The sequence below is a fragment of the Meles meles genome, chromosome 7 (assembly GCF_922984935.1).
Source record: "Meles meles chromosome 7, mMelMel3.1 paternal haplotype, whole genome shotgun sequence".
Lineage (NCBI taxonomy): Eukaryota > Metazoa > Chordata > Mammalia > Carnivora > Mustelidae > Meles > Meles meles.
The window spans coordinates 25,674,656-25,695,485 of NC_060072.1; the positions used below are offsets into that span (position 1 = coordinate 25,674,656).

General features: G+C 35.0%; 1 protein-coding gene across 4 annotated transcripts in view; it reads left to right on the forward strand.

The window, feature by feature from the left end:
* The window catches only part of NR2C1 (nuclear receptor subfamily 2 group C member 1), a 46,475-nt gene that overhangs the window by 14,635 nt on the left and 11,010 nt on the right, over nucleotides 1-20,830 (forward strand). For all 4 annotated transcript variants that reach the window (XM_046012690.1, XM_046012692.1, XM_046012688.1 and 1 more), the window contains 7 exons: nucleotides 2,627-2,708; nucleotides 4,437-4,616; nucleotides 5,637-5,784; nucleotides 5,881-5,971; nucleotides 9,599-9,783; nucleotides 10,935-11,100; nucleotides 17,113-17,234. In XM_046012690.1, coding sequence (XP_045868646.1) covers nucleotides 2,627-2,708; nucleotides 4,437-4,616; nucleotides 5,637-5,784; nucleotides 5,881-5,971; nucleotides 9,599-9,783; nucleotides 10,935-11,100; nucleotides 17,113-17,234 — 974 coding nt within the window. The remainder of the gene's footprint in view (nucleotides 1-2,626; nucleotides 2,709-4,436; nucleotides 4,617-5,636; nucleotides 5,785-5,880; nucleotides 5,972-9,598; nucleotides 9,784-10,934; nucleotides 11,101-17,112; nucleotides 17,235-20,830) is intronic.

Below are 20,830 nucleotides of genomic sequence, written 5' to 3' on the forward strand. Positions count from 1 at the left end.
ATAGAGAATTCACAGAATTGTTGGGAAGGCTGAAGATACAGCTCCAGTTCAGGTTTCCAAGAATAACCACTTAGAGGTGCTGCAGAACTGGCTTCTAAGAGACCCACTGCTTCTGCATGGTTAGGAAACTGCCAAATCAAAAGCCTCTTCATGGTAGCAGCACTTTCCAAGACCACGCTGCCTAGGCAACAAGAAGCTGCCAGATCAAGAAGTCAGTATTATGGCTGCGTCTTTGACAGTTGCCTCCTTGGTTGTCATCTGTATCTTCCTTCATGTAACAGATCGTTTTATCCCCACTGTCTGCTTTAACACTAGAAGTCAGTCAGTTGTCTAGATTAACTTCACATCATTTTAATTTTTGCTAGTTATATATTTTTCGAAGACTTAAGGCGTATACTCGCTGTGTGCCTGTGATGATGTAGATATTTTCACTGCTGGTTCCTGTGATTGAACACAATTCCAACAAACCCTGAAGTTTGCCTTTGGAGACTTTTTGGTGGAGTTCCCACTTAAAATTGAATTCTCTCTTTTGTGATGAAAACCTGATCGAAGAAAATTCCTTTTAGGATTGAAGAACTAATTCATAAAATACAAAATTTTCCCTTTATATCCTGATAGATTCTGTTATTCTTCTAATTGTATCATTTATATTATTTTTAGAAACACCTAAGGTAAAAAGTGGATGGGATTTATAAGAAGTTACTTTATCAACAGGCAGAAGTCACTAAAAAAATTTATAACATCATGAATACCTTAAGTTCTTTTTATCAACAGATTCGATTTAAAAAGTTTTATAGTTACAGAAATATTGAACTGTTAGTACAGTCTCCATATAACCTCTCAACAGTTTCTCCTATTAACATTTTATACTAATATGATACCTTTATTATGATTAGTGAGCTGATTTTGATATATTGTTTACTAAAATCCATAGATGTTTTTAGCTTTCCCTGATTTTTACCTAATATTCTTTTTGGTTCCAGGATACCATATTACATTTAGTCATCATGTCTTCTTAGATTCCTGTTAGCAGTGACAGTTTCTCAGACTTTCCTTGTATTTGATGACCTTGACGATTTTGAGGTTTACTGGTCAGGTATATTGTAGATGGCCCTGCTGTGTGATTTTGACTACTGTTTTTCTCATGATTAGACTGGGATTGTTGGTTTTGGTGAACAGGATCACAGAGGTTAAGTGCCATTTTCATCACATCATATCAAGTGTACTTACTATCATCATGTTTTATAACTGGTGACATTGATCTTCACTACCTGGGTGAAGTAGTATGTATCAGATTTCTCCACTGTAAAGTTGTTCTTCTAAAAAAAATTTCTCTGTTTCAAGAAAAAAAGACAATATTGGTAATTTGTCTACTTTATGGATCACCTCTCAGGGCAAAGAAACAGAGACAGGTATAGGATAAAATTCCCCTGGGCCAAGAAGATTGGATTTCTGATCTAGTGACCTAAAGGATGTGGGCAAGTCCCTTAATCAGTATTTCTTCTACCCTTAGGAATAATAACAGATAAAAGATTAGCACCATTCACAATAGATGCACTATTAAGAAAAAGAGTGATATCTTTCATAGATATTTTCAAAGGACAGCTATTTTTTTAAAGTTTCTGTTAAAAACTAAATTTTTATGATGAGATAAGAAGAAATTATGCCCTTATAACATAGCAAGGGACAGCTATTTTTAAGGACTGTTTGAAGTTTTTTAAATCAGAATTACTCCTGAAGGCATTCACACCCCTAAGAGATGAAAAAGAGTCAAAGTGGAGGATTAATGTGTGGGTTGTTTTAAAGCCAGGAGGCTATATGGTGAATGCCCTATCACATTTTGGGGATTGAAGTAATTTCTTCACATTCCAAAAGATTAGGGGAAAAAAATGATTAAAAGGTTAGAAGATAAAAGAAAAAATTAGTACTTCTTTTACAGCTGCATCTGTAAAAGAAGAATCTATTAGCTGCAACTAAGTGATTAGCTCTTTATATAATTTAAGAGAGTTTGTAATTTGCCCAAGGCCTCTCCACCCAGTTCCACTAACCTGCTACTGTTTATCAGACTCTGTACCCCAGGCTGTCAATGATTACACCTGATCCAAATCTTAGATAACCATTGATGGAATATTTATCAATCAGTTCCATAATTATAAGTAAATAACTCAAAAAAAGTTAACTTTTCTATTTAAAAAATTCAATTATCTTTCTGTGATTTTATAGATTATTTCCCATGTGGAAAAATTTTGAGCTGTTTAAAGACATGTCATGATAGGGCTGATAATTGCTGCAGTAATTTGATATGTTGAATGAATAATAAATGCTTAATAGGTAAGATACATTAAATACTCATGTATTTGAGTGTTTAACAGTGTTTAATGAGATTGTTATGGAACAAATTTAAAAGGCATTTTTCCTATCTTTGTTTCTAATAACATTGAAATTTTTCTTTATATATGAAGAAAATTAATAGTTTAATGGATAAATGCATAAGAGAGTTCAAAGTCTCAGAATAACTTACAAGAAAGAAAACAGTAATTAAGACTGACCGTTTCTTTACATTTTACTTAAAAGCATTATTAACAAATTATTGTTCTGTTTTTTTTGTTTTGGGGGTTTTCTTTAGCTCTTAACAGATAATTCCTCCCCGGACCAAGGACCAAATAAGGTTTTTGATCTTTGCGTAGTATGTGGAGACAAAGCATCAGGTAACATTTAAAAAATAACTTTCTATGTGTGTTGTGTTGTTAAAATAACTACCACACTACCATGTTTCTTCTTCTTAAAGTAAAAAGAAAGGAGCATGTTGTTTTTATGATTCATATTTGAAGCCTATAAAATTTAACTGATTTTTCCCCAAAGCTTTTTATTCATCTAAAGTTTTATTTTACTTGAATGCAATTTAATTTGCTCTTCCAATGACATAAAAATGCGTATTTTGAAGAATTGTAAAAAAAAGATTTGCTTATTTATTACGGTGGCAGAGAGAGCGAGAAAAACTTAAGCAGACTCCGCACTGAGCTTGGAGCCCCACACAAGGCTCAGTTTCATGACCCTGAGATTATGATCTGATCCAAAACCAAGAGTCGAGGACTTAACCAACTGTGCCACCTAGGTCCCCCAAAGATTTTTGCTTTTTTTTAAATCTTTTTAAAAGGTTTTATTTATTTATTTGGCAGAGAAATGGAGAACACAAGCAGGCAGAGTGATAGGCAGAGGGAGAGGGAGAAGCAGGCTCTCTACTGAGTGGGGAGACCGATGCAGGGCTTGATTCCAGACCCTAGGATCATGACCTGAGCCAAAGGCAGCTGCCTAACCAACTGAGCCATCCAGGCACCCTGAATTTTGCTTTTTAAATGTAAACTGAATATGTGGAAATTTTTCTTGAAAATAAAGTCAGTTTTGTCAAAGGAATTGCTTAAAAATGAGTTGTATCCTTATTAATACATAACATTGTTGCTAACTTACCTGCTGAGCCCTGTTGCTAGTCCACGTATATAGCACTGAGATGGAAAAGCTCTGATTACTCTTTAATGCTGTGCATAGCTGAGCAGCATTTCTCCAAGTACTATTACTAGTACTCAGGGTTATGTCATTTTAGTTATGGTCATTGTTATTTTAGGACAGGAAAGCACCCATTTTCACTCATATATAATCTTTAATCTTTTCCATAGCTTCATTGCAACAATCTCCACTACAGCTTTTCGCAGAGTATGTTCAATTTAATAGATGTTTATCAAAGAAATGACCTGTGAAGTGGTAGGTTAATCAAAGTGTGACAGATTTCTCTAGAAACTTAAAAAGTGGAACCCACAGTGAGAAGAGATTACTGTAGGGGTACCTGGGAGGCTCAGTTGATTAAATGTCTGACCCTTGATTTCAGCTTAGGTCATGATCTCAGGGTTGTGAGATCGAGCCCCATAGAGGCTCTGTACAGAGCATGTAGCATACTTAAGATTCTTTCTCTCCTCCTCCCTCTATCCTTCCTCACCCACACCCTCCCCTAAAAAGAGAATACTGTAGCTCAAATACTAATTGATGTATCTTTTTTTCAAGCAGAGTTTTCAGAATAAAATATCCTTATATAATGTAAAAGAGAATTATAATTTATAAGTGATCTCAGAAGTGAAAATAGTTTTTACTTATGGTGTTATGGGTGGTTTTGCTTTTCCTCTTTCCAAAATTTTCCATATCATTGTTAAGGTTACTTTACAGAATTAAAAATTCATACTATTTAATGTATTTATCAAAGAATATGGTTGTTTCATTCTCTGCTTAGTAACTCCTAAAAAATGTTTCTGTGTCACAGACTCAAAAATCATTTCATTACATATATATATATATATATTATTGTTACTTAAAGGGAAGAGATGGGCTTATTTCCATTTCTGTTAAAAAATACATGACTTTTGTTTTCTTAAACATCTTGTCTCTAGGGCGTCACTATGGAGCAGTAACCTGTGAAGGCTGCAAAGGATTTTTTAAAAGAAGCATCCGAAAAAATTTAGTTTATTCATGTCGAGGATCAAAGGACTGTATTATCAATAAACACCATCGAAACCGCTGTCAATACTGCAGGTTACAGAGATGTATTGCGTTTGGAATGAGACAAGATTGTACGTATTAGCTCTAAAGGAGAACATAATTTTAAGAATTCAGCCAACCTCTAGAAATATGTCACAGTTAACACAATGTGTGAATATGTATGCTTTTTAATTTACAGTATTCCAACTAACAGTTTAGAAATGTGTACATATGCATGTATTTTTATTCATTTAATAATGTATTTATTGTCCATATGCTGTGCATGTATATATGTTTGAACATGGTTTTTAAAAACACGCCTAACTAGATAACAGTTTTCAATTAAACTATTAAGGTGATAAGTTGGGTAGCTAATATTGATTGAGTTCTCACTATACCTAACTCTGTGTATAGCATAGGAATTAACATTTCTTCTCATAGCAAAATACCGTGCAATAGGTACTACTCTTACCCATTTTACATTTGAGTAAAGAGATTTAGTAACTTGCCCAGGGTCACTAACTAATAAGTGGCAGAACTCAGATCTGAATCTTGGCAGGTTTTTTTTTTTTTTTTTCCCTCAGAAAATGTACATTTAACAACTAAACTATACTATCTCCTATGTATCATGAAATAAAATCCTATAAAATAAGTGAAATATACTACCTATATTTTATAAATGAAGATTATAAACAGTTGAATTAATTCTCAAAAATCTTCCTGCCCTTAACTAAAAAAAGTTTAGCTTTTTGTGGCTCTCTATTAGTATTATTTTCAGTTGGTCAGATAACTATTTTTTTAACTCTCACATAGATAGGTAAGAGACTCCTATCTTCAGTTTTTCCTTCTTGATGGTGAGCTTTTAAAAAATAAGAATTTCTCTACATTTCTACCACAGCTGGGTCAGGGAGAGAAAAGAGAACAAGAGATGCAAATTACTATTCCAAAGCAACTTTGTTGAAGTTGGAAATAATTTCTAAAGATTAAGGATTATCGTTAGAGTTCAGTTATGGTAACTGTCTCCCATGAACAACATTGCTGACTGAATGGTTACATTTAGAATTGCCTATACATTCCGCACTGTGATGTAATAGCTTCATGCATTTTTGTAGCTGTTCAGTGTGAAAGAAAACCTATTGAAGTATCACGAGAAAAATCTTCCAACTGTGCCGCTTCAACAGAAAAAATCTACATCCGAAAAGACCTTCGAAGTCCATTAGCTGCAACTCCAACTTTTGTAACAGATAGCGAAACTGCAAGGTATAGTACAAACAAGCAAAACTTACATTAAGTAGTTGGTCCTTTGTTTTTCTTCCCAGTGAAACTAAGGCTAAAATGTGTACTTGTTTGTTACAGGTCAGCAGGACTGTTAGATTCAGGAATGTTTGTGAATATTCACCAGTCTGGAATAAAAACTGAGTCAACTGTGCTGATGACACCAGATAAGGTGTGTTTAGTGCAATTAATTTAAAGCTTAAATTTTTTTTAGCTTTTAATATTTTTTTCCTTTTCTTCATCTCCGCCATTACTTTGGTTAATTGATCTGGTCTTAAATATTCCCTATTACAAGTTGCTTTTTTAAAAATATAAATGATCCACTATTCATAGTGTCAAGTGACAGCTAAAACAGTTTAGTAACATATTTGATGGCTTTATTCGTGGAAAAACAAATCCAGAGATCAGGAGAGCACTCTTGCTGAGGGATTTTGGCCAAGAGTGAGTTTTAGAAAACATTAGAAGCAGCAATATGGAAAGGGCTTTATTGACTAAGGCTTGAAGATTTCCTTATGAGGCTAGTGGGTCCTGCTTCTTAGGGTAAGGTAAGCTAGTTAAAGTAAAGTTGAGGATTGTGATTGGTGTATGTTAGGTTCCCTTGACAGGTATTTCCTGTAAGCGTTTGCTGCCTTGGGTTTAGATTTGTGACCAGGATAGCCTCCATTTTGTGTGTCCTCATATATGAATAACTATCATTAGAAATGTCCATTATTGCACTAGGACAATTATAGCTTCAAAATGAAAGTAACAGACAAAAGTCTTACAGGTTTCTTTTATCCCAAAAGTCCTCAGAAATAGAAATTTATATTAAGTGTGAAATTCCTTTTTTCTTTTCTTTTTTTTTTTTTTTTAAGATTTACTTATTTATTTTAGAGAAAGAGAGCATGAGCAGGAGGGGCAGAGGGAGAGAGAGAGAGAATCTCAAACAGATTCTGTGCTGAGCACAGAGCCTGACTCAGGGCTTCATCTTATGACCCTGCGATCACAATCTGGGCCAAAACCAAGAGTCAGATGCTTAACCAACTGCTCCATCCAGGCGCCCCAAGTGCAAAATTCTTAGTATTTCTTTTATGCTCCCCTACAGATTTTATAGTAACGAAATACTTAAAATATTTCGCGTGAAGAGAAATTCCTAGCACATCTTTTACTCAAAACATTGACTTGAGTCAAGAGTAGGAATAGAATTGCAAGAGCTTTCATTACAGTCTAAGTTACCTGGTTTCTCTTAAAGGTTGGAGTCTTTGTTTTGAGCAAGGAGTCTCAAGGAAAAAAGGCTTATTTAGATGGAGCATGTGGTTTTTATGCAGGGTTCAGAAACCCCTTATGAGAATAAAAATTTCTCCTGAAGACTCACGTCTAGAAACTTTCAGGAGCCTATGAATAGTATTTCTCTCAGCCTGTAATGTAATCTGGCTTTATATAACCTATAAGATTATTCATCCTATTTATGGCTAGATTTATTCTATATTGGTTTTTTGATATTCTTAAGGGACTCTTCATACTTGAGCTCTGGAATCAAATTTTATCTGCCACTTACTAGCTACATAACCTTGGGCAAGTTATTTGACCTCTCAGTGCTTCACTTTCCTTCCTCATCTGTAAAATAGGGCAAAGAAGAGTGTCAACCATATAGGCTGGGCTTTAGCATTTTGTTATTAAGTGGGGAGATTTAACCTTTTATCATGTATTTTGGAAGTGCAAGATTTTGCTCCACCTTGTATACGTGATTCAAGGTTAGGATGGTAGTTACGACAGCACTGACATATTAACTCCTTTAGGAAAGGAAGACAACTAAGTTTTGTTGAGAAATTACTGTTTTCCCAGATACTGCTTTTCTGTATGTTTTTGTATTAAATTATAATAACAACCTATGGGGTAAGTTTCTGACAAAGTCTCAAAACTCTCAGGTCACAAGATGAGGTCTTTTCGCATTGCCTAAGAGTCTTCATTGGCAAAAACTTAAAAATCTAGCTAGGTAGGCATGTTATAAAATGGAAGAAAACAGATGTGTTTAAGTTTTAGTTGAAAATTAAAACACTTAAAAATGTTAACTCCTGGGGCGCCTGGGTGGCTCAGTGGGTTAAGCCGCTGCCTTTGGCTCAGGTCATGATCCCAGGGACCTGGGATCGAGCCCCTCATCGGGCTCTCTGCTCAGTGGGGAGCCTGCTTCCCCTTCTCTCTCTGCCTGCCTCTCGGCCTACTATGTGATCTCTGTCTGTCAATTAAATAAATAAAATCTTAAAAAAAATATACTAAAAAAAAAAATGTTAACTCCTTTTACTCAAGTGTACAAAGCCTGGAACAGTGGTTAGAGCGTAGGCTTTCCCATCGGACCTGACTTCCCAGTCTTGCCTCCACTGTTTGCTGCAGAAAGACAAGAGGTAATTCTTCTTGTCAGTGATAAAGGCATGATGATTCCTATTTCACAGGGTTGTTACGAGGATTAAATAAATATATATATAAGTAAGAACCAATTATGAACTCCACAACTAGTAGGTTTCTCAGTAAATGATTCTCAGACCATTCGTTAATTTGGGAAGCACAAAAATTGTTTCATTCTGTTCACTAAAACTAATTTCACATAAACTGAAGAATTGATATAACATGAAACATCAAGGAAACGTGTGTTTTTGTTGGATTCAAAGCACTTAAAAACAAAAATTAAATTTCATTAAAGGATTATGTCAGTTGGCATAGAAGGCAATTGAAGGGACTCTCATTAGGTTAGGATGGAATAATTTGAGTATTTAAACAAGAATGATTCATTTAAAGGTATCAAATATAGAAATCTGTGAATTTAAAGTGGTACATAAAACTCACTTGTCGCCAGTAGAGGTTGCTAAGGGCACTAACTCATTGCTCTGAAAATTGATAAAGAAAAATCAAGCACCTATCTGCCTTTCCTACAGAAATTATATTTCTGGGTAGTCAAAGAGTTAAGGAGAGAGAATACTTTTTCACAAAATAATAATAGCTAATTAGTGAATAAAGAATATATACATGATTAACAAAAATGAAAGCTAAAGACAAATGGGAAAATATGCAATGTATAGCAAAAGGCCATTATCATGGGCTCCTGGGTGGCTCAGTTGGTCAAGCATCTGCCTTCAGCTCAGGTCATGATCCTGGGTCCTGGAATTAAGTCCCGTGTCAGGCTCCCTGCTCCCTGAGGAGCTTCTCCCTCTGCCCCTCTCCCCGACTCATTCTCTTAATCTCTTTTTCTCTCTGTCAAATAAATAAATAAAATCTTTTAAAAAAATTACCTTAAATATGTAAAGAGATTTTTTTACCTACACAGCACCTGGTATTAACACATTTAACACAGTGGCTGATGAAAGTTGGCATTCTAAGAATTCTGTTCAGTAATACATTTACCATTTTTTCCTCTTTTCAGTAACATTAATTTTAATAATTCTGTACAACTTTATAGTTTGTATGGAGAGTTTTGGAAATTGGCAAATTTTAATTAAAAAAAGAACTTAAAAGATCATCTAAGATCTTTTTACAGAGGGAGGGATTAATGTTAATGTGAATAGATTAATCATTACGTACACTTTTTGGTTTAATGTAACTTTTATATAAACATTTCCTAGGAAATGTACCTGATGTTTTTAAACTTAACATTTTCCTCAGGAAGTTTCTAAAGGCTCAGAGCTCTTTGATTTTACTTTCTAGATTCCATTTATCTTAATTAGAATATTTTAATTTTGTCATTTCATAATCTAGAATTGGATATTTCAGACAAAAAGTTCTCTGATACCCTAATTTGCAAATTTTAATACTTTTTTTTTTTTTTAAGGCTGAATCATGTCAGGGAGATTTAAGTACATTGGCCAGCGTGGTTACATCATTAGCAAATCTTGGAAAAACTAAAGATCCTTCTCAGAATAGCAATGAAATGTCTGTGATTGAAAGCTTAAGTAATGGTGATACCTCTTTGTGTGAATTTCATCAAGAAATGCAGACTAATGGTGATGTTTCAAGGTAAGGTCTGTTTTGATCTTATTAGTATATCTTACAATATTCTTATGTCGAATATTATTTACAGAAGTTTCAGAAAACAAGTAATTCTTAAAAAGAAGTAAATAAGAAAATTTAAAGCACAGTAAGTTTTCTCTGAAAGAGCACATTCAGTGTAAAATATTGTTCAGCAGGTTACGTTCCAAATAATGAGCAATAAATGAATATTACAAGATTAGAAATGTAATCATAAAATTTAGGAATTTTTTTCTTGCTAATTGTGTTATTTTATCTTCTGTGTATTTAAATAATTGCCTTACCCCAGGCAGCCATGTTCATTTTCCCCACCAATTTTTAAATGATGAAAATAGATTTGAAGGACTTAATTGAATCAACTATAATTTTAAGTTACACTTCAGGAAACTTGTATGAGAATTCTGTTTTTTGTTCTCTTGATATTAATATATGGGATGTAGAAACTGGATCTCTTCAGGCTTTTTTCACACTGTTCATCATCTAAATGTTGAGAAAACTGCATTTAAGAGTCTCAGTAAGTACTTTGTTGAACATGAGATTTTAAGGAACTCTAAAAGGCCTCTCTTTGAAAAATATGGGGAGCTAATAATTATTTGCTAACATTAGTTCATTATTTGCCATCCTAATCTCAGATTCTTACAGATTAGATGTAGCTGTGTTAACACAAGTTTTAAAATATTTTCTGAATTTTTAAATAAAATTAAAATCTAATCTGTTGTGTAGAATGCAGTAAAGTTGACATAAGTTCTTGCCCTTATTCTTTCTAAATAACTTCTGTATATAAAGTAAATGGGCTGTTATCTTGTAGTATCAAATGTATAACTTGTAAAAGCATGTTTTGAGACCAAAGTGTAATTTTTCCTCCTGGTAATTACATAAGTTTTTTTTTAAAGACTATAATTCTCTGATAATACATTAATATAATACAGCTTTTCATACTATACATGATTGAAGTTTATTTGTTGCTTTTGGAAGCAGCAGGTATAGGTTTCACTGAAATAAGAGTAATCAGTGATACACTGAAGTTCTGTATTCTCAATAATTTTTTAAGCCTAAATCTTAATTCCAGAATTTGATATAGGATTTTATTATTTTTTTGGAGATTGACCAAGCTCACAGCATTTAATGTCTTCTAATAGGGCATTTGACACTCTTGCAAAAGCACTGAATCCTGGAGAGAGCACAGCCTGTCAGAGCTCAGTAGAGGGCATGGAAGGAAACGTACACCTAATTGCTGGAGACTCGAGCATAAATTACATCGAAAAAGAGGGGCCACTTCTCAGCGACTCACATGTAGCTTTCAGGGTATTTTCATATTTTTTAAATATAATTTTTAATCTTGTATTATCCATTTTGATTTTAATCTTCCCTTCAGAAATAAAGGTATATTTGTTGTGCTTTTAAAGTCAGAAGTATTCCTGATAGAATTCAAAATAGCAACTGAAACATGCACATCTCTCTGTATAAAGCGATGGCTAAATAAAGCATCCTGTTTATAAATCATGGTTATGATACCAATTAGTGGCTCTAAGTTTATAAAAGCTAGCTTTTAGAACATTTTAGACATGAGTTTGGGGTGTTGCTCTTAACCCTGAATATTGACTTTCACCATGTTTGTATACACTGGTTTTCTTCAGTGCTTTAGCGTAAGCTAGTATGTGAAACCCAGTTATTCCTACCATAGTAACTATAAAGAATTCCTTTGTTAGTATTGTCCTAATTAGTTCTCAGCATTAAGAATGTAAAAATTATTTAATACATTTTAACTTTGGCTTTTAACTTCTTACACGTTAACCATTTTGGAGAAGGTACATTTGTAGTTTATTTTTTTGCTCCCCAAAATACATTAATTTATGATGAAAACAATACATGTAGAATATTAGAAAATAACTATGGCATTCAAATTATGTTCGCACTATAGCTATAGATACACTGACCATTGAGGCCCTATATTAAGACTCAGATGTTTTGACCCCTCCATTTTAACCACTCTGTATCTTTTCTCTGCCAGCAATGAGTACCCTCGGCAAATTGTATGCAGAGTGATTAAAAATATATAGGAGATTTCAGTTAGCAATACACAGCAGTCCTAGAGTACCTGAAGGAAATTACGTATAACTTTACTTTAGATTATAAGTTTTCATGGGTTTCTAAAAAAAATATAAATAGTTAACAAATAGTGGTTTGTGTGACTCGTACAAATAACACAAATCTAACATTGGCTAAAACTGCATACGATAAAATTTATATTTGTAAAATTTGACTTGGTAGAAGTAGCCACAGAGAAAACTCAGTGACTTAATAAAGTGCTGTAATTTGATACAGTCAGTAAAACATAACAGTGAAACCAATCTTCATGTAAAATTTTACCAAAGATAACCTGTATGAAAAAAATTAGAAATGTTTTATTTGTACTATACATGAAAATTTTGGAGGGGCAATAAGAAAAGATAATGGGAATAATCAGTGTCATCCTTAAAAATTATGGTAGGAGCTATGGACAAGGGTGGAGCAAGGCAAAACTGATTTTCCCCACTGCTTTTTTATTCTGAATAAAAGATGTGCTTTTGTTGTCTGTATTTTATTTTCTACCTTTGGATTTAAATGGGAAGGAAAGGAAAAAGATAGGAAGAGGACCCATTGCAAGTAAAAAGTATAGAGTATTTCTATAGAAAGCAGAAGCCGTCCTTATTTAGTTGTTGATGTTGATCCTCAAAATGTTTGATTTTTTCAAATATTTGTTATGGATGGATGTGTTAGGCAAATTAGAACTTTTTTCCCTATCTCTGGAACAGTCTTTGACCTGCTGTTCTCTGGGTATCCTCAGAATCAGCACTGTGAAGTTTCTTGGTCTCCTTACAAAGACAGCTTCTTTCTCTGCTGCTTGTTTACAGCCTTTGTGAAATCAAGAGTTTTACTTTTCTCTCACTTCCCAGTTCAGTAGTTTGTAGTTGGCTTTCTCATTGAGGTTTTACAGTCATGAGTTTCAAAATCTGACATCTGTGATCAAAAACTCAGTTTTCTCTTAACAACTGAGCTAAATAGGATTTTGTTCCTATCATACATTTTTACGTACACAGTAGTTTGCAACATGCTTTCATGTGTACATTCTTACATTTGAGCCTTAATCACAGTTGGTTGTGAAAGTTTGGACTTATCTTGTCATTTATACATTGTGAATGAAAAAAGATTTGAAGGTTTTCAGTGTCTTGTTCAAAGCAATGCAAACAGAAAGGAGAAATAGTCTAATAATGCATCTTGGAATTTGGTTCTGGAGAATCTAGGACAATAGAAATATTAAATATTTTTATTAAATTTCAGAGTTTCTGGTGTGATTTCATATACTTTATTCTTGATTCTCGTTATTTGATTACATAGATCATCAAGGTGGATAGAATTCCCATTTAGAAATAAGTGTATGAGACGGAGGGAGGTGATTTCCAAAACTGTTCTCTCATAAATATCATTTCAGTATTAAAACGATAGCCCCCTGGTCACCATCTTTGATGTTTGGGACTCGTCATCATTCTCCCCACACCTCACTCCCTTCCATTCCCTAATTGAATCCTAACCATTCTTTTGTTTGAATTTCTTCTTTCCTCTTCATTTTTGTCACCATATTTCAAGGCCTTTTTAAATTTCTAACCTAAACTGTTAGAGTAATGTCTTTGCTTCCAGTCTCTTCATCTTGTCCTTAGCCCTGGTAACAGAGTGATGTTTATTAAAAATCAGTCCAGTTATGGGACGTCTCAGTGGCTCGGTTATGCATCTACCTTCAGCTCAGGTCCTGGGATCGAGCCCTTAGTTAGGCTCCCTGCTTGGTCCTCTCCCTCTCCCCCTTATCCCCTCCTCATGTGTGTGTGTGCACTCTCTCTCTCAAATAAATAAAATCTTAAAAAAAAAAAAAAGAATCCAGTTATGTTACTCTGCTACCTAAAAGCCTTCGTTAGCTTTCTATTGCCCATGTGAGATAAAGTCCATGACCTTTTAGGACCTTACACATTTTGATTCAGATGACCATCATTTATCAGAAATGCCATTCCTCTCTTAGCCCTTTCTGCAACTCATTCCATTTCCCTTTCATTCTTCTTTTGAAGCCTTGGCATTTAGCTTAGTACATTACAGTGAAATCCCGGTTGGGGCACCTGGCTGCCTCAGTTGGTAGAGATGTGACTCTTGATTTTTGGGTTGTGAGTTTGAGTCCCACATTGGTGGTTGAATTTACTTTAAAAAAAAAAAAAGAAAGAAAGAAAGAGGTCTCAGTCAGTGTTTGCTGATTTATAATGTGTAATCTAGGGTCACACAACTAATTAATGACATGTTGGAGTAGAATTCACATCTTGTAACCCAAGTCAAACGTTTATTTTAAAATCCTATCATTTAGCTTATTATCAGAATTACAGAAAGTGCTAGAAAGGTAATGGTAGACAAGTAACTTCTAAAATGGGTAGCCAAGTTTAATTCATGTCAGCACCCTTTTAAAAGTCATCTCTGTATATTGGGGCACCTGGGTGTCTCAGTTGGTTAAGTATCCAACTCTTGACCTCAGCTCAGGTCTTGATCTCGTGGTCATGAGTTTGAACCCCACGTTCGGCTCCATTCTGGGCGTGAAGCCTACTTAAAAAAAAATCATCTAAATGTGCTGAATGTGCACAGGTTTTAAAATGTGTGTAATTCAATTTATAAACCTAAAAGTCCACAGGTATTTGGGGGAAGCTCTTTAACATCTTTAGTAGAAACTCATCTTCTTTATATAGAGGAAGAAATCATTGTCTTTGCAATCCAAAAGACTTGTTGAATAAATTCTTATTTCTTAAGCCAGCGCTGACTGATTCATGATGCTAGAGGTGTATCTTGCTTTAAGAAAATTAAGTATTAAAACAGATAAATTATGAGATATTTCTTCTCTTTGTAATATAGCATGGCAGTCTTTTAAATGATGAGTTCCTCTAATATGTGTTGCAAATGATTTAAATTTTATGATTAAAGCACAAAGTTGTCAACATTACCACCACTATTCTGCCAGTCAAGGTACATCTGTATCTTTTAGCCCTTATGTCTAATTTTTAATACTGTAACTATTTTACTTCTTTTTTTTTTTTTTTTACTATTTTACTTCTTAAAAGTGACTAAACTATTTGTTTAAACAACTGTTGTTTTGCATCCTGCTTACTCCAGCCCCCTAAAACTAGTAATCTCTGATAATTCCCCTGATCTTTCAGGCTTTTTCCCACTCAACTCCCCTTGGGCAATTCTGAAAAGGTCTGATAGTTTTCCCAGTTTGTTTTTCATATACTTACATATAGAAAGAAACAGTTGCATCCTGATTATTATATTTAAGATGTTTAATATCTGCTTGCCTATAGTTCTCTTAAGAATTCTTTTTAAATAGTGGCATTTTAATTTGCTGCTCCAATAAACATTTCTTAAGCATTTAAAAATTATTCTCAGGGTGCCTGGCTGGCTCAGTCATTGGAGTCTGTGACTCTTTTTTTTTTTTCTTTTAATTAAAGATTTTATTCATTTGACAGAAACATCGTGAGAGAGGGAACACAAGTAGGGGGAGTGGGAGAGGGAGAAGCAGGCTTCCCGCCAATCAAGGAGTCAAATGAGGGTCTCAAATCCAGGACCCTGGGATCATGACCTGAGCTGAAGGTAGACGCTTAACGACTGAGCCACCCAGGCACCCCAGAGTGGGGGACTCTTAATCTCAGGGTTGTGAGTTTGAGCCCCCTGTTGGGTGTAAGGATTACTTAAAAATAAAATCTTTAAAAAAAATTTTTTTTAAATAAAAAATATTCTCAGGGCACCTGGGTGGCTCAGTAGGTTGAACATCTTTCTGCCTTGGCTCAGGTCATGTTTCTGGAGTCCTGAGTCCCAGCCCCGCATCGGGCTCCCTGCTCAGTGGGGAGTCTGATTCTGCTTCTGCCCCTCAACGTCGCTTGTGCTCACTCTCTTTTTCTTTCTCAAATAAATAAATAAAATCCTTAAAAATATATATGTATTCTTCTGCTATATCTCTGTTGTTTTATTAGTTGGCACCATTTATAAATAAACTATTTGTGGCTAATAGTGAACAAAGGCAGTTAATATTTTTTTACATTTTTACCTAACATTTCTGGAGAACTTTTATATCATTTTGATGAAAACCTTTTGATCTGTTAGGCATCATAGACACCCTTGAGAATCTGATTAAAGCTATCCTTTCTCCAGAAAAATACATACGGGTACATCCACCTACTCTCCCCCTGAGGTGGCTCCTGTGAACTGTGTGATAGATCTCCTTCTGTTCTTTTAAAACAAACATACACACACACTCACATACACACTGTGCCTTTCTCTTTAACATAAATTGGGTCATCTATATACTGTTTCATAGTTTTTCCACTTAGGTGTCTGTAAGGTATTATTTTTTCTATGCCATCACATCTCAGTTTATCTCACCAATTTTAATGCCTACAAAGTACTCTATAGCATAGATTATTTTCCTTAGTGATAGAAATTTAGGGTAGTGTTTCTTATGGATGAAATTATATTTCATTTATAACAATGAAAGTTCTATTTAACAAGCTTTTCAGAAATGCTTTTAGAAGTGTTTTGATGTGGGATATTTAATTTCAGCCGTTTGAAACACTTAAAATAACTACCCGAGGTCAGCAGTGCAAACTGACAGCCTATGAGTATTACAGCCACATACAAGTTTTGTTTTACCTGTAGATTAAACAGGGAGATTTCACACAGAACCTGCTCTTTGAAAAATAGAGCAGGCAGTCCTTAGTCCAAATTACCATATGTTTTCAGTATATGGAATTCGTGTCATAGCTATGCCCTTTATCGAGGAATATGCACCTCCCAGAGGGTACCAGCAAGCCCACTTCACTCATTATTCTCCTGATCCTGTAAGATTTGAATTTGTTATTCCCCATAGCCTGTGTGAAAGGAACACTTAACATACAGGATTGCTCCTTACACTGAACTTGTTATATACCATTATTGATGAAGGAAGAGAAGAAAGGAAAATAAGCACATTGTTAGATCAAGACAGAAATAACTTCTAAAAACACAACCAAATATATCATAACTGATATTTATTAAGTGAGCTTCTGCTTGTCTGAATATTGCTTTGTTAGTAACTATGGTCTACTCATTCTAAATCCTATTTATAGCTGCAAAATCCAGTCACTTGGATTATTTCAAGATTTGACTTTTGGTGAATACATCAAATTCATATTTGATATGTTTACATGTAACTTTTTCAAAGAAATTATCACTTAGAACTGTCACAAGATAATTTACCTCAGTCCCTGTTCACACTAGCTCACCATGCCTTCTCCTATGCCTGAGTACCTGAATGTGCACTACATTGGGGAGTCTGCCTCCAGACTGCTGTTCTTATCGATGCACTGGGCACTTTCGATTCCTTCCTTCCAGGCTCTAGGGTAAGTGTTTTTGAAGTCCTTGAGTATGAATGTGATTTTATTGCACAAATGTACACTAAGCAAGAACTTTTATTTTGGATGGATTTGCATTAATGGAAAAAAATGGTATAACATTATTAAGTTTTGTTATTTATATGATAAATTATGGCAGTTAGTATTTTCTTATATTATTTTTATGTAGGAAGAGTATCCATGTTTCATCATTTGACTGAGTCAATAATTCAAATTGAAAATAAGCAGGGGAGCTGATAAATCATGGCCAGCGTTTGTAATGGGCTGTCTTTGACCTGAAGATAGGGAGGCTGTAGGTATGTCCTGGGCTGCTTGTTTCCCTCCCAACCCCTCTGTTCCAGTGTTCATCTTAGGCATGTTCGTAGGGACTTGAAACTTGCATACAGTGAATGTTTCAAAATAGAAACAATTGTTTTCCAATCTGTGGTTACAAAAAGTGGGGAAGGGGAAGATAATGTAGACCCTGTAGTACCACAATGATCATTTGGATGTACCACTAAGGACCACATCAGTAATCTGTATTACATCTGCATTACCTACAGTTTTCCAAATTTAGTTAGATTGCGTTAAAGTAACTGATATGAAGAAGCAAAGAGACCGTGGAAAAAGTTAAACCCATAATTAGAAAAGTATTTTCCTAGTCACAGGGCCATACTCACCAATATGATTTCATAAATAATGTGCCTTCATATCCTATACTTCTGTTCTCCCATTTGCCAAATAGGAATGATAAGTGTCCATCCTTTATTCTTACAGAGTAGTTAATATGACTAGGGAATATCTCAGTCATGACTTTTTAAAAAGCATACAAAGGGGTGCCTGGGTGGCTCAGTCAGTTAAGCATCGGGCTGTTGATCTCAGTTCAGGTCTTGATGTTCAGGGTCATGAGTTCAGGCACCACATTGGGCTCTGTGCTGGACATGGATCCTCCTTTTTAAAAAAAAGCCCATGTAGAACTCCACTATAATTTAGTGTTGGGTATACCATGCATTAAATCACATACTTAAGTAATATAGTTACATAGATTGAAAGCCTGATTTAGAATGGTTAACCTTTAGAACTATTGTTAGCCCTTTCTCTCAAAATAACATTTAGTTTTCAGAATGCCTCCAGTCTGCTGCTTTTAACAAGAATTAAAATATATAAATTTACTTATTAGCAGTTTATTTTATTTTATTTTATTTATTTATTTTTACTATTCCTCTTATTTTTATTTCTTATTTTTTTACAAACATATAATGTATTTTTATCCCCAGGGTATAGGTCTGTGAATCGCCAGGTTTACACACTTCACAGCACTCTTCATAGCACATACCCTCCCCAATGTCCATAACCCCCCCCCAGCAACCCTCAGTTTGTTTTGTGAGATTAAGAGTCACTTATGGTTTGTCTCCCTCCCAATGCCATCTTGTTGCATTTATTCTTCTCCTATCCCCCTAGCCCCCCATGTTGCATCTCCACGTCCTCATATCAGGGAGATCATATGATAGTTGTCTTTCTCCGATTGACTTATTTCACTAAGCATGATACCCTCTAGTTCCATCCACGTCATCGCAAATGGCAAGATTTCATTTCTTTTGATGACTGCATAGTATTCCATTGTGTATATATACCACATCATCTTTATCCATTCATCTGTTGATGGACATCTAGGTTCTTTCCATAGTTTGGCTATTGTAGACATTGCTGCTATAAACATTCGGGTGCACGTGCCCCTTCGGATCACTACGTTTGTATCTTTAGGGTAAATACCCAGTAGTGCAATTGCTGGGTCATAGGGTAGTTCTATTTTCAACATTTTGAGGAACCTCCATGCTATTTTCCAGAGTGGTTGCACCAGCTTGCATTCCCACCAACAGTGTAGGAGGGTTCCCCTTTCTCCGCATCCTCTCCAGCATCTGTCATTTCCTGACTTGTTAATTTTAGCCATTCTGACTGGTGTGAGGTGATGTCTCATTGTGGTTTGATTTGTATTTCCCTGATGCCGAGTGATGTGGAGCACTTTTTCATGTGTCTGTTGGCCATCTGGATGTCTTCTTTGCAGAAATGTCTGTTCATGTCCTCTGCCCTTTTCTTGATTGGATTGTTTGTTCTTTTGGTGTTGAGTTTAGCAGTTTATTTTAAAGGATTAAGTTTAATTAGTTCCCTAAGCTTGTAACTGGAGTACTTTGTGTTGAAAAGTAACCTGGTGATACTTTTTGTAATAGGCTATCAACTATTACATTAAAAAAAAAAACAAAAGGAACGATTTTTAGGGAGTACTTTGAACTCCTTCAATTTATATAATACTATTGATCTTAAGTACTTCTGTTAAATTAAGTGTGATTATCCTGTGGAAACATTCTCCAGATGTTAAACCAAGAATAAAACCTGAGATTTCCAATGAGAATACAGTCTTATAGTGGCAGCCACATTTCCCTCTGATCTGTACTGAAAATTGGTTTTAATATAACAGCCACAGGATTCTTTACAATCACAATTAACCATTGGTATAGCATCTGAGGCCATTAATCGCTACATAAACTCTTACTTACTGTCCCCATCTAGACTGTTTGTAGTTTGAGTTAATCAGATGGAAGAAGACTAAGTACTGATGATGGGAAATTTTGTGTGGTAATAAAAGCTATCTGAGTCTCCTAGAAACTGACATTGGTTGCATTTTTATCTGTAGACACAAAACTTGGGAACAAAGCCCTAATATTGCAGGGAGAAACAAATAAGCAACATTAATCATTTACTAAAAGTCGAGTTTGTTTTGATTAATTACTGAATGGAGAACAGTAGTTTCTTTTTTTTTTATTTATTTTTATTTGAGAACAGTAGTTTCAAGAACTGATGGAACAGTGGGTGGTTAATACTGTTTGTCTTACAAAGATATTACTTTTCTGTTTAAGATTTGTAGTTTCAAAACTTACAGGAATTCAGTTGTTTTTCACTTCTGCCTGCATGATTTAGGTGATTACACAGTAGTAGGTTTAGTTATGGGCACTTGGCATGATTTGTCAGCAGTCCTCTCTACCTGGATTCTCATAATACAACCCAAAGTTCTAAACCACCACTATTTGCTACAGGAGACTTTATTTTTTAAGTATTTTAAGAAACCTTCCATAAATGCTAAGCCTGAAAGTTGAATCTTTTAAAATCCCACTGAAACAAAGTAATGTTTATTACAGATGTGGGTTTAAAACAGCTTTATTGGGGCATCTGTGTGGCTCAGTGGGTTAAGCCTCTGCCTTCAGCTCAGGTCATGGTCTTAGGGTCCTGGGATCGAGTCCCACATTGGGCTCTCTGCTCAACAGGGAGCCTGCTTTTCCCTCTCTCTGCCTGCCTCTGTGCCTACTTGTGATCTCTCTGTCAAATAAATAAATAAATAATCTTTTAAAAAATAAAATAAAACCACTTTATTGGGTGCCTGGGTGGCTCAGTTGGTTTGGCAACTGCCTTCGGCTCGGGTCATGATCCCAGGTCCTGAATCAAATCCCACATCGGGCTCCCCCTGCTCTTTGGGGAGCCTACTTCCCCCCTTCCTCTGCCTACCATTCCCCCTGCTTGTGCTGTCTATCAAAATAAATAAATAAAATGTT